Below are 25,580 nucleotides of genomic sequence, written 5' to 3'. Positions count from 1 at the left end.
CAGAGATCCACCTGCCTCTCTCTCACAGTTTCTGGGATTATGAGAAAGTCACACAACTGGGCTTAGGTTTTCTTCTTTGGGTGGAGGAGTGGCAGGACAATGTTCCTCTACATATCCCAGGCTGGTTTACACAATGTAACCCAGGCTTACCTCAAATTTTCAACAATTCTCTCCCAGTCTCCCCAGTGCTGGGATATTACAAGTATATGCCATCATGGTCACTGGATATTTTATGATTATGAGAAGCTAGTAGATACTGAATTGACATAGATTATTTTCTAGCTGGGTAACACCCAGATTTAGAAATATTACTGAGCAAGTCTAATCATCTCTAGCATGGGCTTGGTGAGCAGGAGCAGGGTGAAGAACAAAAAGCTACGCTTTGGATACTGGCAGAATGGCACTCCCTAACCCTTCCCTTAGCACGCATGGCGTCTCAGTGAGAAAGAAGTCCATCTAAGGATTGCTGTCTAATTTAGAGGGAATGTTCCGGAGTGGGGTTGTAAGCTTCTGTGGCCGGACTCAAGCTTTGGTGATGGCTTCAGTTTGCTACAGTACAGGTGTGGTTCAAAGGAGACCACTGTGAACTTATCAAGTCTGAATTTTATTTCACGCAGAGGCAGAGTGATGAAGGGACATTCTTCCATGTTACATGTATCCCATGAATCTTCTGTTCTGTCCACTTGGGGTCGTGCTGGGGCTATTGTGCCAAGTGTGAAGATTCTGCCTCACTCCCAGGCGCTGACTCTGCCCCTGCCCCTGAGCGTCTGCCCTTGTACTCGCAGGTGTTTGTAAGCCTCTGTAAGTATAGCAAAACTCTGTTAATTTGATGTTCATGATCAATATTTGCAAAACAATCAGCTGCTTGACAAGGTGAGAATGTTTCCTGGAGTCCCTGGTTCTTTATTTTAAAATGTAGACAATATTAAAATGAAAGAATCACTCGGAGCTCAATGCTTCCAGGAAACACCAGCAACAGCAATGAGTGCATTTGCAGCATGGCGTGGTTGTGAAAGCCACATCTTTACTTTCCGTCCCTACTCTTGACTCTATTCCTGTCTGTAGAAATTTTCATTTTCTTTTCTTTTTTTTTTTTTTTTTTTTTTTTTTTTGTTTTTCGAGATAGGGGTTCCCTATAGTTTCTAGAGCCTGGCCTGGAACTAGCTCTTGTAGACCAGGCTGGTCTCGAACTCACAGAGATCCGCCTGCCTCTGCCTCCCAAGTGCTGGCATTAAAGGCGTGTGCCACCACCGCCCAGCTGATATTTTGCATATTCTAAACCCAAGGTTTACAGCAGCTCTGCAGTACGGGAATCCCTTGATACCATTTGTTCAGTGGTGTGGGAATCCCTTCCTGTCTCTTTCACATTTCAGTGATTCCTTCTTTTAAAGAAGAGAGGTGGCAACTTGCACGAAAGCATGGTTTCGTGAATAAGATCCACACCCATTTTCACCACCTGTGAGAAGTGACAGATGAAGTCAGTGTTCAAGCCAAATCTTTTAGCTGTGAGGATCAGGATGGAAAGGGTTAGCTCTGATTTGACTTGCTCTCCATGCTGTAGAAACTACCTTCACTTTTCTGTAAAATCAAAATAGCAGCACTGCCTCCCAGGGCCCTAAGGACTGGTGAGAATGTGCTAGACATTTGCTTTGCAGAGCTTGGGACAAGGGATATAGTGATGTAATCACTTTGGAGCCTCACAGCTTTTCCAATCTTTTTCTTTGTCCTGTTTTTATTGTTGCTGTTGTTTTTGTTTTTTAGAGACAGGGTTTCTCTGTGTAACAGCTCTAGCTCTCCTGGAACTCACTTTGGAGACCAGGCTGGCCTCAAATTCACAGATATGTCTGCCTGTGCCTCTTGAGTGCTGGGATTTAAGGCATGAGCCACCATGGCCTGGCTGGCATTTCAAATCTTAGTGTCCCATCTTTGACAACTCACAAAGCAGTATTTGCATGGGGCACTCTGTAAAGACTTGAAAGAATGATGTAGAGTCATGCCTTACAGACATGAATCATGTGTGTGAGCCCCTCGAAGATCTATTAAAACACAGGGTAGATCAGCATAGATATGTATAACTTCTTACTATTTAAAAAAAGATACCCCCTCCCCCCAGTTTATTTTCAGTAATGATTCATTTTGAATTCCCAGATATGACTTTTTGGAATCATAGGCAGAATTGACCCCATGCTGACCGCAATTGAGCTCCTACCACTTGTATATTTTGGCACTTGACAGTCAGTTAGACTTTGTTCTCCCATGGTCTCATGTATACGTCAGCATTACAGCTGAGACTGTTCTGATAAGAAAAGCAGAAGTCAAGAGGAAAATCGTTAGTCATGAGGCCCGTGAGCAATGAATTTTAAAGCATCACCCAGGCCCCCTTCTACTCACACCAGGGGACTTGACAACACAATCTGGTCCCAGTTCCATGTTATTCGCCTTTGAACAGTTGGTTTCTCTGGCTATGAACTCAATAAAATACCTCATTCCAGCTACAACCTGTAAAGTTAATTAAAACAATGTTGACAGAGGTTTCTGTCCCACCCAGTCCCCCAGCCATTCAGTCCCAAAGAAATACACAGAGGTCTACATTAATCATAAACCAGTTGTCCTATTAGCTCAGGTTTCTTATTGCTTAATTCTTACATCTTAACCCACAATTCTTGTCTATGTTAGCCACGTGGCTTGGTACCTTTCATCAGCAAGGCATTCTCACCTGTGTCCTCTACGTCTGAGTGACGGCTACACTGAGCTGATTTCTTCTCAAATTTCTCCTGTTCCTGTTGCCCCGCCTCCTCTTCCTCCTGATCATTCTGCCTATACTTCCTTCTGCCTGGCTACTGGCCAATCAGCATTTTATTAAACGGGTACAAGAAACAAATCTTTGGAGGGTAAACCAAGATAAGTTTTCAGTAAGGATTAGTGTAACAAATTATACTTTTTAACTCTGATGAGTTAAAAGTTAGAACCTTGACATTTGTACTGACCATTTTAATAGTCATACTCCCCAAGCTACCAATATCTAATACAAACTTTAGGTTTGTATGCATATCTAGGATTTCTAGAATTTTGTTGGGTAGAGTCATTTACTATGTACTAGAAAGGCTGGCTATAGTGTTTACTTTCTTCCACACATATCAATTTTAAGGCTCAAGAGCTGCAAACTGCATTCACCAGGGATTCAGGACTTAATTTACAATACAATTCGAGGTATGAGAGAGCAACCTCAAAATATTTTCTTTGTTGTCTTGCTGCCAAATACTGAATCAGTAAATTCTTTTTTTTTCTTTTTTCTTTTTTTTTTTTTTGGTTTTTTGAGACAGGGTTTCTCTGTAGCTTTTTTAGAGCCTGTCCTGGAACTAGCTCTTGTAGATCAGGCTGGCCTCAAACTCACAGAGATCCGCCTGCCTCTGCCTCCCGAGTGCTGGGATTAAAGGCGTGCGCCACCACCGCCCAGCTGAATCAGTAAATTCTTATCTAGATTAATGTGCAATTAGGAAAATATTTAGATTATCTATTACTTCTCATTATTATTATTATTATTATTATTATTATTATTATTATTATTAATTTGTTTTTTTGAGTCGGGGTTTCTCCATGAAACTGTCCTGACTGTTCTGGAACTCGCTTTGTAGACCAGATTGGCCTCAAACTCACAGATATCCAACTGCCTTTGCCTCCACTAAGTGCTGGCATTAAAGGCATGTACTACTACCACTTGGCTGTATGGGTGTTCTTGCATGTACATCTGTGCAACACACAGGTGCAATTGTGTCCTCAGAGCTCAGAAGAGGACATCTGGAGCTACAGAAGGTAGAGGGACACCATGTTGATCTTGAGAATTGATCTTCAGTCCTCCGTAAGAGCAGCCAGTGCTCTAAACCACTGAGCCATCTCAGCAGCCTTTCCAGTTAAGTATTAAGTAACAGTTTTTTAAATTTTTTTATTGAGCTAAACATTTTCTCTGCTCCCCTCATTTCCTCCTTTGTCCCTTTCTAAGCTGTCCTGTGATCCCCACGCTCTTCATTTACTCAGGAGATCTTGTCTTTTCTCCTCCTGTGTAGATCCATGTTTGTCCCTCTTAGGATCCTCCTCATTGTCTTGGGTAACAGTTTTAAAGACTACACAATCTTGTCTATAATCAGTAGCCCAATTTTGTGATCCAATTATATATTAAAGGATTAAACCGTATATGTGCATGTTTGGAGTATTACATAGCTATTGCAAAGAATGCATCTGTACATATTGACCTGGAAGAACAGTTCTTACTGAAAAAAAGGAGAATTACACACTTACACCACAATCCCATTTTGGAAAAACCTTAGAAACGTTTTATAATTTTTTATGTTTTTTTATTTTCTACCTTTGTTGTACTAGGGATGGGTGCTAGTAGTCACCAGGTACCTACTATTGACCTATATTCTCAATGTTTTAAATTTTTATTTTTTTATTTGGGAAATAATCTCATTATAAACACAGAGTGGTCTGTAGCTAGTGGCTGTCAAATTCACAAACCTCCTGCCTCAACCTTCCAAGTACTAGAATTACAGGTGTGAGTTGCCATCGTGGCTTCCAGGTGCTGACAGCTCAACTTAATTCAGAGCTTGTGGGGGGGGAATGCAACACAGCTAGTAGGGGTTCAAGACTGCATCCACACTGCCACCACCCCTGGTGTTCTGATCAAGGTTTGCAGTTCATGAAGCCACTGTGCCAACTTTTGTTTATCTATCTATCTGTCTGTCTGTCTATCTATCTATCTATCTATCCATCCATCTATTATCTATCTATCTATCTATCATCTATCTATCTATCTATCTATCTATCTATCTATCTATCTATCATCTATTTTGTTTTCCTTGTAGAGAATGCTGTATGTCAATATGAATTCCAACTATACTTGAAAGTCAAAAAATGGAGGGGCATTTCTAGGAGAAACATAGTGGGGGCAAACCTAAAGTAAAAGGAAATTTTTACAGTGTTAGACAATGATGAAAATCATTTCTAAAACATCAGAGTGAGTTAGGGCAGTGGTGGCACATGCCTTTAATCCCAGCACTTGTGAGGCAGAGGCAGAGGCAGGAGGATATCTGTGAGTTTGAGGCTAGCCTGGCCTACAGAGCCAGCTCCAGGACAGCCAGGGCTGTTACACAGAGAAACCCTGTCTGGGGAAAACAGGAAATAAACAGATTTCTAAGGAATAAAAAGAAATAAAATATAATAAGATAAAACAAAACATAACACATTACAATGGGACAAAAATAAGAGTAAGTGACATAGCACAGCGGGCCATGCTTTAATCCCAGCACTTGGGAAGAGAACCTAGTAGATCTCTTTGAGTTTGAGGCCAATATGGTCTACACAGAAAGTTCCAGGACAGCCTGGACTATATAATGAGATCCTGTCTCAAAAATAAAATAAATATAAAAGTATTTAGGAAGATATCTATCCAAAGAAGTCAAAGACCTCCACAATGAAATTCTTAAGATATTGGAAAAGGAAATTGCAGAAGGTACTAGACAATGAAAAAATGTGCATATTCTTTGATAGGCACAATTAATATTGTGAAAATGTCTGCACTACCAAAATTAATATACAGAAGTGATACAATACATATAAAATATCATGTCATATTTCACAGGGTTAGAAAAAATAATACAAGAATTCATATGTAACCACAAAAGAGAGAACAGCCAAAGCAATCCTAAGGGGTAAGAACAATGCTGAAGATATTGTAATACTTGACCTCAAATCTGTAGAGTATATACCCATAGTGTTAGCGGCAGCCTACAACTGGCACAGAAGCAGACAGGGAGACCAACAGCTCAGGAACCAGCCCCAAGTCTCAACAGAAGAGAGTGGATGAGAATGGCCTGCACGGCTACAGAAACAACCAGCAGAGGACACACAGCCCACAGCATGGGGTGCTTTCCACCAGCTACACGTCAGACAAGGAGCTAATATCCAGAATTTACAAAGAACTGCAGACATTCAATGCCAAGGGAATAAAACTGTCACTCAACAAACAGGCTAATGCTTTTTAAAAAAAGAAACACAAATGACCAATAACTATTCTCTATAAAGTGTTCAGTATCCATATGCACTAAGGGAAATATAAGTTATAGCTACTTGGAGATAACGCCTCCTTCCACTCAGAATGGCTACCTTCATCCAATAAAAAGCTGGAGAGGATATGGAGAGAAATGAACGCTTATTCACTGGTGGTAGGGATGCAAATTAATACAGCCATTAAAAAATCATTTTGAATGTTCCTTTAAAAAAGTAGAACTATTATGTGACCTATGTATTTCACTCTGTGCATATGTCCAGAGAGCTCCACACCCTACCATAGATATTTATACCCCGTGTTTCTGTTTATTAATTATAGTAAAGAATTGACATCAGTCTAGTTGTCATTGAGAGATCAATGGATAATGAAAATTTAGTACATATATATGTACATTGGAATATTACTCAGCTCAGAAAAAAAGATGAAATTAAAAATTTCAGGAAAACACAACTTAGACTGTGTAATAAATATTAACTCGGTTCACATAATCTGAGAAAGAAATATGTCACGTGTTTTCAGATGAGAAACCTGGCCAATAATATACATAAATCAGTGTATACGTGGGTATAATATAAGATGAGGAAAAGAGAACAAGAAGATATAAAGCTAATTTTTAAATGCTAAATCTGTCATGGACTTTTTGATATGGAGGATGAGTAAGTACATAAAATACATTTGATACTGAAAATATAAAACAACACGAAGCTTCACAGCCTCTCTTTCTATGCTAATTATATTAGCATAAGTTCATTAAGGACTTTGGGTGTAGTTAATTATGTTGTATGATGTTTTATTGTTTATTCAAGTTTATTAAAAATGATAAGTAAGATAGCACAATAAGCAAAGTGAAAAGTCAAAGGGCTAAAACTGAGATGCAGGATAAAGTTTGTCATGAGCATAAAGCCTGATGTTGAAAATTGGACATTGGGCTGAGTATCTGAGAAAAGAAATTATGATGTGTACCAGTCATTAAAAAGGTTAAATGTTGCTAATATGCAAAGATGGATGCTTTGCGAAAGGAGAGCAACATCATTCTCAGTTTTCCAGACCAGCAAGGATTGAGGACATGCAGACACCTGATGTTGAGCAAGTGCACACTTGGTCCATGCTGGAGCTTTTTAGTGGTCTCCTGCCTCAAGGGCTAGATCCTAGGTCCCTTGTCATGAGGTCCTCTTTCCAAGCACATAGTTCATTCCTAAATAGCAATTTTTAAAAAACCTCTTCTCTCTCTCTCTCTCTCTCTCTCTCTCTCTCTCTCTCTCTCTCTCCCTCTCTCCTTTCCTTCTTCCCTCCCTCCTTCCCTCTTTCTACATCTCTCTCTCCCTTCCTCTCTCTTTCTCTCTGTCACTCTCCTTTTTTATTTCTCACTTCCTCTCTCTCTTCCTTTTTTCCTTTCTTCCTTGATTTTTTGAGACAGAGTTCCTCTTGATAGGCTTGACGGTCCTGGAACTCCTGCTGTAGACCAGGCCGGCCTCAAACTCCCAGAGATCCACCTGCATCTTGAGTGCTGGGATTGAGGATGTGTGCCACCACCACTCACCTCAGTTCTTTTCTTGAACATACCTACCTCACCATTTTGTTTCCATAACACTATGACGACAGTTTGCATCAAAAGTCACAGGTATATGCAAACTGAATTGAGGGTTTGGTTCAGTGCAGCAAGCCCTAGGCCTTGGGTTTGGTCTCTAGCACCACAAGTGAACACATAAACAAATCCCTCAAAATCAGATATCTATAATTTTTTTACGTTTCTTCTTAGGACTTCTGTTAAAAGAACATTCTCAAAACTCTGCACATAGATTTTCAGCATTTGTTCATCTGTGCAGAGATAGAGACAATATCCACAGCCCCAGGGGACACCATCCACAGCCCTAGAGAATCATCATCCACAGCCCCAGGGCCATCTGCAGTGGGGCAGGAACAATAGACAAGAAGCAACAGAAACCTCACTCATGGAAGATTTGGATTCAGAGCTTGGTGTCCCAACTATCAATCCAGTTTGGAGTGTATCCACAGTCTAATAAGACTAAACAGATAAAGCCAAGGCAAGGTTAAAATTATATAAAATATCTTTAGCAACTTAGCAAGATCTTGGTCAAGAGTCTGCATCAAAACAAGTTCCTGCCGGGCGGTGGTGGCGCACGCCTTTAATCCCAGCACTCGGGAGGCAGAGGCAGGTGGATCTCTGTGAGTTTGAGACCAGCCTGGTCTACAAGAGTTAGTTCCAGGACAGGCTCCAAAGCCACAGAGAAACCCTGTCTCGAAAAACCAAAAAAAAAAAAAAAAAAAAAAAAAAAAAAAAAACAAGTTCCTAACAGCTAATTGAGTCCCTGTAAGTTGCTACTTCAAAGGCTTCTTTGAGTGACCAATTTAAGGAGTCATACAGAGGCTTTCAAATGAAATTCATACTATATTCTAGTAGATTTGGCAGCTAACTAAAGGTTTGTCAGTAACACAAACTGCTTTTTTGGTTTCCAGCTGCATAATCACACAAAACTGTATTAATTACAACACTGTTTGGCCATGACTCAGGCATATTCCTAGCTAGCTCTTATATCTTAAATTAACCCATTCCTATTAATCTATGTATCACCATGAGGCTGTGGCTTACTGGTAAGTTTCCATTGTCTTTCTCCTTTGGCAGGTACACGGCATATGCTTGGCTCTGCCTTCTTTCTTTCAGCACTGAGTTTCGTTTTCCTGCCTAGCTCTATTCTGCACAGCCATAGGCCAGAGTTGCTTCTTTATTAACCAATGGTAATAAAACATATTTTACAGCATACAGAGGGGAATCAGTTGTCTGCTTCCTGCTCGCAGTAATATCTCATAGTGTTCTCTTGGCATTCTTAACACACATGCACACACACTCATACACACATGCACATACATACACGCATGCACATATGAATGTGAGGTAGAATAAGAGGGATGAATGAAGGGCTCCTAGACCCAAGCTTTGGATGTGCAGTACATGACACATAATTCTGACATTGCTAAGAATAAAGAAATTTCATCTGACAGCAGGACCATCAAACAAGAAGTAAAGAAAGCAGAAAGAAAAACAGTATAAAGCAGCAGCCCCTTTGAGGGAGCTGGCCTGTGACATCAGTGAGTCTCAGTGCTGTGAGCATCACACAGAGGTCAAATGTCAGTTGAGTTTTTTTTAATAAAGTTTGTCTACTTTTTTGGTGAAAAAAACTGAGGAAACTAGAAAGATGAGAATAAGTAGACCCTTGTGCCACATTCTAAACCCACCACTGTGGACAGTGGAGGCACCCAGCACCCCACCCACTCATCTCTTTTCAGTGTTGCTTTCTGTAGGCGCAGCTGTGGCATCAGTGCATTCTTTTCCTTCCTTCCTTCCTTCCTTCCTTCCTTCCTTCCTTCCTTCCTTTCTCCTTCCCTCCCTCCCTCCCTTCCTTTGTTTGTTTCATTCTTTCTTTTTTGCTTTCTTTCTTTCTTTTTAAGATGCAGGGTTTCTCTGTGTAACTGCCCTGGCTGTCCTGGAGCTCACTTTGTAGACCAGACTGGCCATGAACTCACAGAGATCCACCTGCTGCTGCCTTCTGAGTGCTGGGATTAAAGGCGAGCACCACTACTCCCCAACTCATGGATTTCTTTTTACAGTCTGCTTTTTGTTGGCTACTAATCACAAGACACTCCCCCACTGAACACTCCTTCCAGAGATGCCTTTAAGTCTCTGCCTAAGGTGGGCTTCATTTAATCATTCCCATATTGTTGGTCCTGTTATTATTATCAGTGCGGATGTGGTGGGGTGGAGTGGGTGTGTGTGTGTGCCATGGCATGTGTGTGGAAGTCAGAGGACAACTCCGTGAAATCGATTCTCTCCTTGCACCCATGTGAGTTCCAGAGATGGGATTAAGGCTGTCTGTCGGGCAGGGATAGAAAGTGCCTTTGTCATCTGAGCAACCACATTCACCCGGACAGTTTGACATTTTACCACATCTTTTCTCTTATAATGGAAATGAAAATGACTCTGGCTATGTATGAAGCCTCTTGTTTCAGATGCCTAGAAATCCAACTACTAAGCCAAACGGTAGGCATTTCCTTACTAGATTACAAAGGTCTCGTCAACCTAACAATTTGGCTCTACCTTGTATATAGGGAAGAAGGCTCAAGTCTCTAGAGTAGGAATCTGTTCTTGCACAGTATGATTATAGACTACCAGCGCTGTTAGAGGGTCTGACTTTTTTAATCCAGCTACTCATTTTAAGATGGTGCCACAAAGCCTGAGATATTCATAACCACACAGAGTCACCAAGGATAGACGCTGTTTTATAGCTGATCCCAAATATTAGGGTGTGAAATTGGAGCTGAGGCCCTAGAGATATAGACATGAGAGCATCCATGGCAAAGGGAGAGGAGGGAGAAAGAACAAGGCCATGTGAGAGTTATGGACTTTTAATGACTGACTATCGATGTGGCTGAGTCCAAGGGGTTTAGCATTTCTTCACCCACCTCATGCCTCCATCTCCCCTCTGTGTATGTGTATGTTCATGTGTACATGTGTGCATGTGTGTGGACATGTGTGCATGTGTGTGTGTATGTGTGTGTGTATTAAATCAGATCTTGCTATGTAGTCCAAGCTGACCTAGAACTTGTGAAAATCCTCCTGCTTCAGCTTCTGAGAGCTTGGATTATGGGTGTGCATCACAACACCTTACACAATTGTTCTTATGAGAGATGAGCCTGCAAAGGCTGAAAGCAAAAGCCTTGCTCTTCCTCCCCAGGACCTTGCTAACTGTACAGTGGTTTCCAGGGTTTGTACAGTAAAAGCCTTGCTCTTCCTCCCCAAGTCCTTGGTAACTCTACAGTAGTTTCTAGGCTTTGTACCATTTTCTGGAGTCTGAAAGTCATTTGTCACACTTTGCCTAATTTGAGCTTCACCCCAGATATTTTCAGGTAGAAAACAGAGCTTTTGCTTTGTTTTGTTTTGCTTTTTGTTTTTCAACACAACCCTCGCTGTCCTGGAATTAGCTCTGTAGACCAGGCTGGCCTCAAACTCAGAGATATTCCTACCTCTACCTCCTGAGTGCTGGGATTAAAGGCTTGTGATATCACCTTCTGGCAAACAGAGAACTTTAAAGATACTTGTCTGAAGACACTCAGCCACACAGCAGAGTTGGGAGTTGAAATTTAAACCACAAAATCCTATTACCAAGTACAGTTTCCCCAACCACAGTGAAGACCGGGAATCAAATTAGCAACCAATCTGCACACAGACTACACCCTCCCATCTTTGTGTCTGTTTACACACCTGGGATGTGGCTTTTGTCACTCTGTCGACCTTGAAATAGGAAATATGGTTAATCTCTGAGTTAAGCCTTTTGATGGCATGACCAAGAGGCTCTGTCAACTTTGGGCTATCTACAGGTATGGTACTGGGGCATCCAGGGCAGGTTGCAGGAAGTGGGTGTGTCAAAAACTTTCCTGAAAAAAACAAACAGATTTAAAGTCAGTAGGTATACCCAAAGAGTAGTCTACCCTGGCTCCCGTCACACAGAGGCCCAGCACCCTCATTTTCACAAGGTGAGAAGTGAGCAGAGCAGAATTAAGGGATGGTGGGCCATGAGACACTCACTTTCTTCCTCTCTTCTTAGTCCTCCTTGCAGTTCAGAAGATTAGGGAAGCATGCCTTTGACCATGTTGAGCCGTATGTTCTACTTGCTTTGATCCCCTCCCCAAGGCAGATTCTGATGTCTCCCAATGTTGTGAAATATTAATTTAAGCTGTGTTACATTTGTTTATGCTGTGACACAAAGATGTGTTGCAGTCCTTTACGTTGCATGTGTGTAACTCTATGAAGCTCTGATTCTTTGATCCTTTGCCTGTCTAAAACACGTGATGGCCAGTTGCAAGGCAGGAGGAAGCATAGGCAGGACTGGCAGGCAGATGAATAAAAGGGAAGAAAAATCTGGGAGGAGAGAAGACGGAGCAGGAGAGATCAAGAAGTGAGAAAAGAAAGGACCAGTCACCCAGCCAAACATGGAGGAAGAGTGAAAGTAAGATACAGAAGTAAGAAAAGAAAAAAAAAACCTAGCAGCAAAAGAGAGACGGGATACTTTAAGTTAAGGAAACCTGGCTAGAAACAAGCCAAGCTAAGGCCATGCATTTATAAGGAAGAATAAGACTCTGTGTATGATTTATTTGGGAGCTGGGTGGTAAGCCCTGCAAAGAGCCAAAAGAATCAAAGAGTAAGAAACAACCAGCTACCTTTGGTGCCCAACGTGAGGTTAGAGCGAAAGAAATTCATCATCCCAAACCAGCCTTGAAGTCTATATGGAACAAAAATGGGCCTAGAACTTCTGCTCCCCTGCTTCAGTTTCCCGAGTGATGTGATTACAGGGGTGTGCCGGGCATCCAGCTTAAAATTTTGCATCTTCAGTGTAAACTTGGGAGAAATGTGTAACTTAGAGGAAGGCAGTAGTGAATGTAAAAGAATGAATGCATGAGCCTCCAACGTGGCTGCAGTGGACAGCCATGTCTTGGTGCTTCTCGTCATGACCTGTGCACAGCGGTGCCTCCGGCATTGACATGTGCAGAACTGTTTGTAACTGTGAGAGAAGTCAGCTCTCTTTTGAGAAATGCCAATTTAGCCATAAGCTTTTCCCATACAACCCTCCATCCTAACATGCTGGGAAATCCATCTTTATCTGGAGGGATTCCATTATGTATGGCTTAAAATGAGTCCTCTCTAACTCAAAGACCCACATTTAAGAACAATTTGTAGAAAAGGAAAGGAAAGCCAGCTGGCATTGCCCCTGCAGATGGCTTTGGCCCAGAGAGCACACACTGTTCCTTCTGTCACTGGGTTGCCTTGGCCCTTTACAGACACGGTGCAGCTGGGTAAGAAGGCAGGCCCCATTGTTTCCCCATGGTCCCCTATGTGCTTTCTCACCTGAATAGATGTTACAGTTCTGGGAGAAGTCAGCAATTTTTTGATCGATATCCACAAAGGCGTTATCTCTACACTTCCAAACATCCTGGTGGTTCAAAGTCGGAAATTAAAATCAATTTTGAAAACAAACAACTAATAAAAATCAAAGACAGTATGCTTGCTTAAGAAATTTTGCATAGAGAAAAGGAGAGAAAAAGGAATAGAAGCTGAAAGCAGAAGAAAACCAGAAGCACATGAGAGTATCTATGGCTACAAATAAACACAGAGGGGCATGAAATAAGAATGTTCACTACATGGTGAATGTATAAGTGAGTGGGTTTCTCTCTCTCTGTCTCTCTCTCTCTCTGTTTGTGTGTGTGTGTATGTGTCTGTGTTTCTGTGTGTCTGTTTGTGTGTGTGTGTGTGTGTGTGTGTGTGTGTTCACAAGTGCGGGATGAAGAGTCTCTTGACACTGGAGTCAAAGAAGTTTGTAATCTTCCTGACGTGGGATGGGGGTGCTGGAAATCAAACTCAGGTCCTCTATAAGAGCAGGGCTTCCTTTTAATCATTGAGCCACCTCTCCAGACTCTGTACCTTAGCTTATGAGAAGGGTCTCTCGCTGAGCCCAGGGTAATAAATTGTGTGAATATGAAATAAGATATAAAGATGGAGAGGATGGCTAGATATAAAATGTAAATTTTTCCATTTAAAACATTGAAAGTTGTAGAATTAGCTGTTGTTAATTAAAATTCACCATGCTATACAACCTTCACTGCTGCATTGAAAAATAATTTTACCCCAACAGAAATTCTAAATCCAGTAAGCAATAGACAAGCATCCTACCCTTTTTTGGCCCCTCTGAATATTCATCTACTTCCTGTCTTTGTGAATTTGCTTACCTTATATATTACACATAAATGGCTTCATACAATATTATACTTTCGTGTCTGACTTAATTCATTCATCCCATGCTTCAGAGTTCACACATGTTGCAGGTGCATCATCCTTTGGTGTATGTATACAGTGTGCTATTCATCCATTCACCTGCTGTCCTGGTTAGTCTTTTATTAGCTAGATGCAAATGAGAATCACATGGGAAGAGAGAGCCTCAACTGGGAAATGCCTCCATCAGATTGTCTTGTTGTCAAGTCTGTGGAACATTTTCTTCTTTCTTTTTTTAAATTTTATTTTATATGTGCAAGTGTTTTGCCTACATGCATGTGTCCACCATGTGCCTGGTGCCAGTTGAGGCCTTGAGAGGGAATCAGAAACCCTGGAACTGAAGTTACAGAAGGCTTTGGCTCAGCCGAGAATGCAAACTGTGTCCTCTGGAAAACAATAAGCGCTCTTCAGTGCTGAGCCATTTTTCCAGCCCCAGCATTTTCTTGATTAATGATTGACATGACTGGTCCCAGCCCACTGTGGATGGTCCTACCCCCTGGGAAGGCGCTCCTCAGAGGAACAAGAATCAGCCTGCTCAACAAACCAGTAAGCAGCTCTGTGCTTCAGTTAATTCCTCCGGGCTACTGTTTGATTCTTGTCTTGGCTTCCTTCAGTGAGAGTCTGTGACTTGTGATAAAATAAAGCCTTCTCTTCCCAAGTTGTTTTGGGTCATTATTTTATCACAGCAACAGAACTGATTAGGACCCCTGTTGATGGACATGTGAGTCATTTATACTTTGGGTGCTCTGAGTGCTGCTTTGAACACAACTTTTTCTGTTTGAGCTTTCTTTTGAGTTTCTTTGGGGAGACATCTAGAAGTGTAGTGGCAAGAACATCTACTAATTTTCTGCCTAGTGTAGCTTGATTTGTTTGTATATTAGGTGTGCGTACCTTCATATGTGTGCATGCACGTGCACATGTTTACACACAAATTCAGATTCCAAAGGTTGATGTCAGAGGCCTTTCTTAGTTTCTCTCTACCTTATTGGTTGAGATGGAGTCTCTCACTGACCCTGGAGCTCTCCCATTCAGCTAGGGCCAGTGAGTGCCAGGATGTCGTCCCCAGAGGGCTAGAACCCCAGAATGCGTTAACTAACATGAAAGTAGAATTGAGAAGATGAAGAAACAGGAAGGGAAGAGCTGAAGTAAGGAGCCGGGGTCTAGAGCAGCCTGCTGGAACACTGAGCACACATGACATCAGAGGAGACAAGGAATGTATGGCAGCCCAAGCCCCAGGCCTCATCCCTGGCGAAGGTAAATACTCAGTGTGACGTGTGCAGAGTCTCTGCCCAGCAGCATGGTACCCAGAGATCTTCCGTGACCATGGATGCGAACTACCAAACCATATCTCAGTTTTAGGGACAGTCTTCCCACAGGGTTGGCAGTCCCGTCATGCTCTTAACAAAATGTTAAAGACGATCATTCAACTTTTGCCTACTTACTCCATCCAGAAGGGATTTGCACTCTGGAGATAAGAATAGAAATTGCCTCTTTGAACAATTAGTTTGCACAATTGAGTAGGTGATTTCATATTTCAGTCCAGCCACCACCTGAAATGATTTTAGGTTCAGTGAGAACTTGAAGTTTAGTATGAACATTAATCACAGTGAGCAAAAGTTATAAACATGTCTAAACATTGAATTAGATTGAGTAAGTGCTCAGGGAATACACACCATTATTGCTACCAGGTAAAGGGATCACTGAGTAAAAATTATGTATCTTTGCACACGTGTGCACACACACAACACACACACACTCCCATGTAACTGCAAATTACACACAAACACTCCATATATATGCACATACATATACATATATATATATATACATTATATTTCTTGAAATAAAATCCCCACAATTTTTCCTTTTCCAGGTTGCTAAGAGGGCATGTTTCCCCTGGATTTGTGAAATAATAGGATTGTCTGTCTATACAGGAGGAGTGAGAAATGAGAATGACCTTTCCTGGTGAGTCTACTGGTCTAAGGCCACCAGGGAGTGAAATTCTCCTGCCTTGTTCTTGACAGGCCCCACAATGACCACCAACTCCATGCTGAATACACACGATCCCCATGGTGAGCACCATCCCCATGCTGACCACCAACCCTCCCTATGCTGACCACAAACTCCATGCTGACCACCTTCTCAATACTGACCACCTACTGCCCTCATGCTGATCTCTGTCCATGGACACAGATGTGTAAACTACAAATCCCATGCAGTGGCAAGTTAAACTGAAGGTAGAGAATGATACATAGGCAGAGGTAGGCAGATCTCTGTGAGTTTGAGGCCAGCCCTGTTTTCATTGTGAGCTCCATGACAATCAGGACCTTACAGAGACACCCTGCCTCAAACAAACAAACAAACAAACAAAAACCCAAATACATACATAGATAGATAATCAGATGGCTATGGAATAGAGAGCTATTTCCACCTCACCACCATGAGCGAGTGTGAAGTCTAATCTAGGGTGTGCCCAGGAAGTCATGTCCACCTTTTTAGGACCAATATAATATCTTGAGACAGTATTTGATTAATGATAACAAGATAGTAGTAATACAGATTTTTAAAACCCTAAAACCAGAATGACAATTTCATGAAATAAAAATAAACTATTTGTTACAAACAAACCCAAGGGAAGAAGATGTGTGTCACCCTTCCCTCTGTATGGGTCACTCTGCTCACTTGGGCCCTAGAGAAAGCCCCTTGCTATAAGAACTATTCTCGTGAAAACACAGAGGGTCACTCCAGTACCATAAAGCATGAGGCCAAGCAGGTTCCTCCTGGCAGGGGGAACAGCAGGAAGCACACAGGTTTATTTTATGTGACAGGATGCTAATGTAACAAAATTTTAACCGTATCAAGTTGTGAAATAATGAAAAAACAAACCTGTCTCTGGGCTGCTTTTACTTCTTTAAGAGCGAAGAGGTGTGAGTGCTTGGGGTCAATGTTGAAATACCTCACTGCGTGTTTTAGGACAGGCTCCAGTTCAGGGCTATCAGGTGGTATGGGGTGTACACAACCCGGACAGGTGTATTGGGCTGTCAAGACAGGTCCATTTCCTTGATAAAGAGCATACAAAGAGACAGCATTAGCATGTGAAAACACCTCTCATATACCCTGTCCCCAACCCAAACCATTTAGAAACTCCTGATAACTGACTTTCCAGTGACTCCCATAGGAGTTAAACATGATGAGAGGCTAGGATTCCTGTGTAGTCAGAGGGAAATTGGAGACCAGAAAGAATAGTTCTTTATGTTATATTTTTTTATGTAACTTCTTAGACATGGGTCTCATATACCCCAGTCTTGGTCTGGAACTATCTGTGTAGCTAAGGATGGCCTGGGAAGTCTGATCCTCCTTCCTCTACTTTTCTCTGCAGGCCTCTGTGCCTGATTTATAAGGTGATGGGGATTGTACCCAGGCATTCAGGCATACATACTGGCTTATCAGAAAAAGGCTCAGGAATGGAGTCATGTGAGGAGAGTTCTGAGTGTCAATGAGAACACTGCAAGAAACAAGACAAGGGTCTTGTGACCTCAGTTGCTTCAAAACACACAATTGTTCTTGGAATGTGTTTTGGGCCCCTCCCAGGGGTAGCAAATATGATCAAATTTACTGCTTGTTCTTGTTAGCCAATTAAATATTGAAACTCTCCTTGGTAAGCCTCTATGGAGAAACACATGAGTGCCACAGTGCTTGTCCTTGTGACTGTAGACAGCACGTGCTCATGGGAACTTTACTGATGCGGCCTTTCTCTTTTCTATGGATTTTTTTTAAAAAAAAAATATTTACTTATTTTGCATGCAGTGTTCTGGCTGCATGTACGCCTGCATGCCAGAAGAGGGCACCAGATCTCATTTCAGATGACTGTGAGCTGAGGGTTGAACATAGGACCTCTGCAAGAACAGCCAGGGCTCTGAACATCTGAGCCATGTCTCAAGGCCCTCATGGTATAAGTGACCTTTCTTAACCCTCAGGGTATAAGTCGTCTGAGGCTCTGAATGAAGTTGGTTATTGCAGGAGACTTTAGTTGGCCTCACTTATCAACTCCATGCTCACAGGTCCAACTGCCCCCAGGAGGGTGACACTAGCTGAGCTACATCATTAGGCCTTTATTTTAATGATCACAATTATATATTAACTCACCATTTTATTAAAGGGAAAGGTTACAGATATATCATAATCTTTTGTGATAATTAAAATTCCTTTATGCCTCCTTCCATTTATTTCCTGTCATTAATCCTGACAAAGTCAACCTGATCTTTAACTCTTGGAGAAAAACCCTCCCCAAAAGATTTTTATTTCCATTTTTTTATGTCATACATCATCTAAAACAAATCATTGGCAGGTAGAAAGCATATGGCTGTGAGCTGGCAGGAAGGCACTCTTCTCTGTGTTCCTATGATTAGTGTGGTAGTTTGGATGTAAATGGTCCCCACAATCTCAGAGTGTGACAATAAGGAGTTTTGGCTCTGTAGGAGTAGGTGTGGCCTTGTTGGAGGAAGTGTATCACAGGCTTTGAGGTTTCCTAAGCTCATGAGCCCCTCCAGGCTCACAGTCCTTTTTCTGCTGCCTTCTGCTCAAGATGTAGCCGGCACCATGTCTGTCTGCACACTGCCATGCTCCGGCCATGATGATAATGGACTGAGCCTCTGACCTGTAAGTGAACCTGCACAGACTACATGCTTTCCTTTATAAGAATTGTCATGGTCATCCTGTCTCATCACAGCAACAGAAACTCTAACTAAGACAACCAGCATAAAAGACAAGAGGTTTTCTTGTTAGTCAACCCAAGAGGAGCCTTTCCCTGAAGTCCATCTGCCCCTGCTGTCACACGCCAGGTGCTGAACTAGGGTGTAGGGACACGTTAAGTGTCACTTCCATGAAAGAATGACAACCAGGTAGAACAGAAAGAGTGTAGACAGCATTTCATGGAGGTTGGCAGGAGCTAGAAAAACCAGGAGGCTAAAATGAGATTGGGGAGGATGTCTATGAAAATGTTGAAGATGCCTGAGCTGGAAGAAAGAAGCTGGCAAGAGGTGTCGGCATGCTGTGTGGGGGCGGGGAGCTGTACTGGTCGAATGAGGTAACACATGATCCATGTGAGGAAATTAATACATGTAAAGTGCCTAGATCCACAGCAGCACCTAAGTGCTTGGTGAGCGTGAGCTCTCGCTGGCATCTGGTGTCTACGTCTGATGATGCACAGGCACTGCGTCTTTCATCGTCTCAAATTCTAGCACACCAGTCCTGTGAAGTGTGCAGTCCTGCTCTCTCCCTTCCGAGACAAGGAAAACAGGAAGTGAAGACGATAAAAACCTGCACTGATTTCAGGTCAGAGACAACCTCAAAGCCCACTGTCTCTTCTCTGTAGGGGGCGCTGTGGGACTGGAGGGAAGTCCAAGTCTCCTTCCTGTAGGGGGCGCTGTGGGACTGGAGGTAAGTCCAAGTCTCCTCATCTTGTGCCAGCCTCCACCCACACCCTCCCTGCTGACACAACACAGGAGGAGTCAGAATAGGTCTGAGGGGATGATTGACACTGCCTGACCCAATCCAAAAACCTGGGTAGGGCTACTCTGGCCACACATCTGCCACAGTCCTAACACTGCAGATGGCATTGCCATTGTCACAGTCTGCAAAGGTAAAGTAGTCTGGTCTGGGTTGTGTTCCTCGTACATACGAATGATTAATGCCAGTTGCCTACCCTCCCTCCAGGCTCCTACCCACTGCCACCACTAGGGAAATCCCCCTGATGTATCACCCACCTGGAGTAATCTCGCAAGTCTGGGTAGCTACAGAGAATTTCTTAGTTTCACTCTTCCCCACTGTTGCTGTACATTCTCCAGTGGCCTGAAAGAAAAGAAAGAGGCCAATTGCTCAAATCTTTCTTTCTCATGGGTGCATCTAGCTAGTACTCTTTGTTGCTAATTGTGATTTAAAGGCTTTTTCTAATAGTTTTTTTCTTAAGGATTTGTTTGATTTTATGTACGTGAATGTTTTGCCTGTATGTATCCTGGTGCCTGTAGAGGCCAGAGGACAGCTCAGATCCCATGGAACTAGATTCTCAGACACTTATGGAATCCGTCTGAGCACTAGGATCCCAACCCAGGTCTTCTGCAAGAGCTCTTAACCACTGACCCACCTCTCCAGTCCTCTACCAAAGTTTAGAGACTGAGAATGAATATTCAGTGATTGCTCTCACAGGCCACTGATCTTCAAGGGTCAGGGAGAGGCAGAGTAAGGCTTCTGAACTTGAGCCTCGATGTGGAGTCCTAGAGAGGCTTCTCTGTCACCAAGACGGACGCTGTGCCTCAGGAAAACAGCCTAAGCCTCCTCCTTGATGTCCCTTTCAGTGTCAGTGGGTTCATGCTCTCTACATAATCTTCGGTTTAACCTCTCAGAATATCCCCCTTTGTTCTGCTGCATGCCAGCTCCCTCTGCCCTGGTGCCTCTCAATGACTCCGTTTTCCCACCTTGTAGAGATACACCACATGCACATAACAGGTCATTGCAAGGAGTAAACATGCTAACATGCAGAAAGAGCCCAGTGAAGCACCACACAGTCGGTCTTCCATGGTGGCTGTCATTGCATGGTGCTGAACTGTGCTTTTTGTCTTCTTCTTCAGCCTTATCCACTGTACTGAGTGTCAGGAACTATCATGCGGGGCTAGAACTCACCCTGATGCCTCCCTGCAGCTCTGAGAGATTCTGCAGGGCATAGCTGCCAGATAGGCTCAGTGAGGGGCAGAGCCAGCACGGCAATCCTGGTCTCCTAATCTGGAGTGCAGTGTGCTCTTTTACAACCGTGGAGGACCACAGTGTGAGGACACTCAGGAGGATGCTGACATCCCATCTAGGAGAGGAGTCTAAGCTTATGAGAATAATCTGCCTCTCAGGCAGATGACTGCCCGCCATCCCTTCTCACCCGTGCAAGGCATCCATCCGCTGCTAGATCTGGAGTTTCTTTAAGATGCCTACTGTCAACAGGATCCTTGGTTTAGTTTATCTCCTTTCAGCCTCCTCCAGCCAGGGAGACCAAGGTGTCTCATTTTAATAGGTTAGAGCACCTACTGAGGAAGGCCAAGTGGCTTCCTACCACTAGGAGGCAAAGTCAAGATTTGTACTTCGGCCCAGTATAGTTGGAGTACCCATATTTTTCTTCACTAGACATTGGACTCAGCCCAAATGCCTATCTATTGTCTCTGTGGGGTCTGACACACAAGCTTTGGTTGGTTATTAGGGCCATTTTCTTGTGAGAGGACAACAAGGCTGTTTAATGATTGGCATATTCCTGGTTTTTCTGTCCTCTCAAGAATTCAGACAGAATGAGGCTAAATTTTCTATATAGTAGGAGGTTTATGTGCATCCTTCATAAACAAACTCAATAATAGAAAGCATGCCCTTGTAATTAAGAAAATCTGTCGCTGTTGAATGGGCAGGGAAGTTGGTGTGTATACACAATGGAAGAATTCTAAAGAATTAAATCTTGTCACTTGCAACACAGAAGGCACTGGAAACAAGCAGGTTAGTGAAGGCATCAGGCACAGGCCAGCAAGGCCAGCGAAGGTGATGTCACAGAAGCTAGGAGCAGAACACTGGAGGCTGCGGACAGGACAGGGCTGGCAAGAATACTGAGTGAATACAGACAAGGACAAGGGTTTTATATTGTTCTTGCAGAACGGCTGGAAGGAGTTTGAATTTTGTCACCGTAAAGGACTGTAGGCTGCCTGAGGAGACAGGTACCCCGGCTTTAAACAAGCCCATGGGGGTCAAATCCTCAGACGTACCCCACCATGTGTACGAGTTTTATGTTTGATCTATCAGTTTGACACTCTCATTTAAATGTTACAGAGCCCCGAGGGTTCCACGCAGCAGGCTGGGGACTTTGGAATGAAGAGCAGACTCACGGCTTCCTCGGCGTCCTTGTAGTCACAGTCCTGCCAGGTGAGGCCACTCTGAACAGGGCAGTTGCCCTCCTTGATCTGGTACTTGAAGGAGTAAAATGTGTCAGAACCAACCTGAGGAAAGCAAAGGTAACACTTGGTGTTATTTATTGGACCCAGCAGCAAATATGTGGGAGTTGATGCATTAGGAATACCTGTCCTTCTTAGACTCAAGGAGCGGTGCATTTCTTAAAATCTAAACATTTACATTTGCATAAATACTTCTTGGATGAATGCTCATAATATACTTCTATTCTTAACGATTCCAAAGCAGCATCCATAATATTAGCCCAGCCTCTTCTTGTGAAACCTAGTTTACATGTACATATCTGGGTCTTTAAACATCTGGTTGAAGGTGGGCATAGTGCAAAGCCTGTAATCCGGGTACCACACTTGGGGAGCTGAGACAGGAGGGCCTTGGCTTCAAGGCCAGCAGAGCTACCTAAGGAGGCTCTGCCTCAAAAAAACCAAAGGCCAAGGTCCATCTTAGAGCTTGGGTGACATGTGCCCCGGGCTGGATCCCCAGTGTTCGTGAGGGGAAGGGGACTACAGGGACATGGTAGAACAGAACTCCCGTGTACCCATCCATCACCCAATGGAGACAGCAGTGCACAGTGGCCCAGAGCATCTGGGGGAAGGATGTGAGCTGTGCTGTAGTGAGAAACAAAAGGCTTCGTTTTACCTTTGGAAAACAAACAAGTCTACATCTATTAGGGTTTTTGTTTTATTCTCATGTCAAATCATTGGATTTTTCTCCTGCTGTAGTAACTTGACCAATCCAAAGAAAGTCATTAAAGGTAAAATTTATTATATTATATATTTTTAAAAACGTCTACATTTTAAAAAAGTTTTAAATGTGTGTGAGTATTTCCCTGAATATGTGTACATATACCACATGTGTTCCTGGTACCTATCGTGACCAAAAGAGGTACCAGATCCTGAGTTATAGATGGTTCTGAATGACCATGGGTGCTGGGAACTGAACCTAGGTCTTCTACTACAGTAGTCAGTGCCCTGAATCCCCGACCACCTCTCTAGTCTGTGAACTCTCTCTCTCTCTCTCTCTCTCTCTCTCTCTCTCTCTCTCTCTCTCTCTCTCTCTCTCTCTCTCTGTCTCCATCCTTCATCTATCATCTATCTACCTATTTATTTATCTATCCATCCATCTAGCATCTAGCATCTATTTTATATGTCTATCTATATTTATCAATTTCGATCTACCTACCTATCATCTATCTATCTATCTATCTATCTATCTATCATCTATGTATCCATCTATCATCTACATATCTATCTATCTATCTTGCTTTTTTTCTATTTGTAACAGCCCTAACTGTCCTGAAACTTGCTCTATATACTAGGCTGTCCTCAAACTCACAGAGATCTACCTGCCTCTGCCTCCTGAGTGCTGGGATTAAAAACGTGCACACCCCTGCCCAGCTTTCACCCAGCTATCTTTAAAACTCTTAATGATTTTGTTTTTCTCTGATTTATGAAACCTGCCTGCATTTGCCTCCTGCCTGAGTGGACTAAGGCAGAAATGAAAGCATAGTCAAATCCAGTTCAACGGACTGCGGGAGGGGAATAGCTGGTGAAGCCCTTGCTTTCCGAGCATGTCCTGGGTTTGAATCTCTGGCACCACATAAACCTCGCACGGAGGCACACTCCTGTCATTAAAGCACTAGGGAGATGCAGGTGGGAAGATGAAAAGTTTGCATTTATCATCAGCACCATAGCAAGCTTGTGGTCAGACTAAGGCTGCCTCATACCCTGCTTCAATCTCCCTGCATCCACCAAACTGAAGAAAACTAATAAACACATTGTTTTCAACCGCGAAGAACAAGCTACACACACTTGGTGGTATTCACTTGGTCCAAGGCAAGGATGAAGACTAGAAGTTCACAGACACAGCACATTCTCCTGCTGCAAGCTAATTAAGTTGCTGGATTGTCCTGTGCCTTGTCCCTTTCAAACATCTCCACCTGCTGCTGTTCTGTCTTCCCGGGACACGGCTTTTAGGGTTACCCAGGAAGCCGTTCTTGCTTACCCAAGCACTGGCCGCCTCCTGTCCTCTACTCCCATGCCAGAGAGCACAAATTATAAGTGATCTCAGAGTTAAGCAGTAACTCACCATTTTAGTGCCCTCCGTCACTCGGTACAACACAAACTGGTTGCCAGTTTGGTTCCTAACATTGTACTTCTTCAGAGCAGCGTCCACAGCATGAAACACATCCTCATCATTGCAGTCGATTTCCTGGGTGGTTTCTTCCTGTGCTAAACTTGGGAGCAGCCTGGAGCAGAGGAACAGTATAGTAATTAGCTTCATGATTCAAGTTTCCCTCTAGAATTGGCGGGATGGTTTTGAAGCGAACTGGAAGCCAACTCAGCAGGTGTTTTTAGCAGCCTCTCTGTTCTGTCCAGTCCTCCTTTCTCCCTGCCTGACCACTGGGACCCTATTTGGATTCCTTCCGTCGTAGCTGTTTGCTCTCTTCCCAGAGAACAAATAGGACTCGGCTAGCTGTCCAAGCAGGTTTCAGGCTGGAACATTGCAACACAGGGGTTGTTGCCCTGCGTCTTTGGAAAGAATGTAGGAAGTCAGAGCCCATTTCCAAAACATTGCGCAACGTTGTGCAGTGAATTAGAGCAGAAACCAATAAAAGAGGAGCTAAAAGCAACATACAATTCCGTTAGACTTTTGCAATGTTTCTGGACCAATTACAAAGGTTTCTGCATGTGTGAACATGAGGACAATGTGTAAACCTCCCACACATCATTACTTATGGAATGCCAGTGTGTTCAGAAGCAGGTTAACGGGATGTCAGTGTGTACAGAAGATGGCTAACGGGAATTGATGTGTACAGAAGCATACTAACAGGATGTTGGCATGTTCAGAAGCAGGCTAAGCTGAGCGTGAAAGGAAAAAAGATTCTACAGTTAGAAGGTTTACGTGAATTATATGTATTGTGATTTTTGTGGACGTCAGAATGAGATGTTCTGCATAGAGCAGATAAGCCTAGTGTCATGTCATAATTGTACAAGGCCAGCAAAAGTCATGAATATTAATAACCAAAAGAAAAGTTCAGTTTTTTAGCTGTATGAGTAAAGAGTCCAGCATGGACCCTAATTAGTTCAAAAGTGTGAACTATTCTACAAAAGCAGCAGTTATGGGCAGATTGTGTAGGAAGACATGTGCTCCTGGTAGGTATGTTATCGACTTTCTAATATGGGAAAATTAATACAGGTATTGTAAAAGGTTACACAAATCCACTGCATGTCTACAAAAGCACAAAGGTGAACACAGTAGCCAGTGTGCATGTCCACCCATTCCTGTCTCCAACAAAGAGGACTGTCCTATGACTGCACACCTGAGGAAGAGCTAGCTTCAGCAAGGGCTGGGAAACACTGGAGTCGCAGAAGTCACAGTGGAGCCGGAAGATATCTCCTAGGTAAGAGGATCTTGTTAAAGCTAGAAAAGCAGGTTTAAGGCCATCAAATCTAAGCAGTTATTCAAATCTTTTGCAGCCTGTCTGCTCGTGTCTCAATCATGTGACTTGTCTTCCAACCTGTTGCCGAATCATCTGGCTTACAAAACCCTGAAGGAAAACACAGACATAATTAATTCATCAGAGGTCCTATTAAATAAGACTAGCATACAAAGCTGTGATTATGGTGAAGCAAAAAGTCTGAGCATTAGAGACGTAACACTTGCTTGTTCCTTGTTGGAGCCAGC

At 43.0% G+C, this 25,580-nt stretch overlaps 1 protein-coding gene across 1 annotated transcript; it reads right to left on the bottom strand.

The window, feature by feature from the left end:
- Window positions 1-590: 590 nt before the first annotated feature.
- On the bottom strand, window positions 591-24,416 carry LOC119824630 (T-kininogen 2-like). Its single transcript, XM_038344923.2, has 10 exons — window positions 23,982-24,416; window positions 21,815-21,925; window positions 19,673-19,757; window positions 16,794-16,966; window positions 15,350-15,457; window positions 12,987-13,071; window positions 11,346-11,518; window positions 2,392-2,499; window positions 2,210-2,296; window positions 591-799 (listed from the first exon to the last, which is right to left on the bottom strand). Exons 1-9 carry the CDS (start codon window positions 24,174-24,176, stop codon window positions 2,240-2,242), a joined length of 1,095 nt encoding a protein of 364 aa, XP_038200851.1. The 5' UTR covers window positions 24,177-24,416; the 3' UTR covers window positions 591-799; window positions 2,210-2,239.
- Between the last annotated feature and the right edge of the window lie 1,164 nt (window positions 24,417-25,580).

The sequence above is a fragment of the Arvicola amphibius genome, chromosome 10, assembly GCF_903992535.2.
Source record: "Arvicola amphibius chromosome 10, mArvAmp1.2, whole genome shotgun sequence".
NCBI lineage: Eukaryota > Metazoa > Chordata > Mammalia > Rodentia > Cricetidae > Arvicola > Arvicola amphibius.
This window is presented reverse-complemented; position numbering and strand designations above follow the sequence as displayed.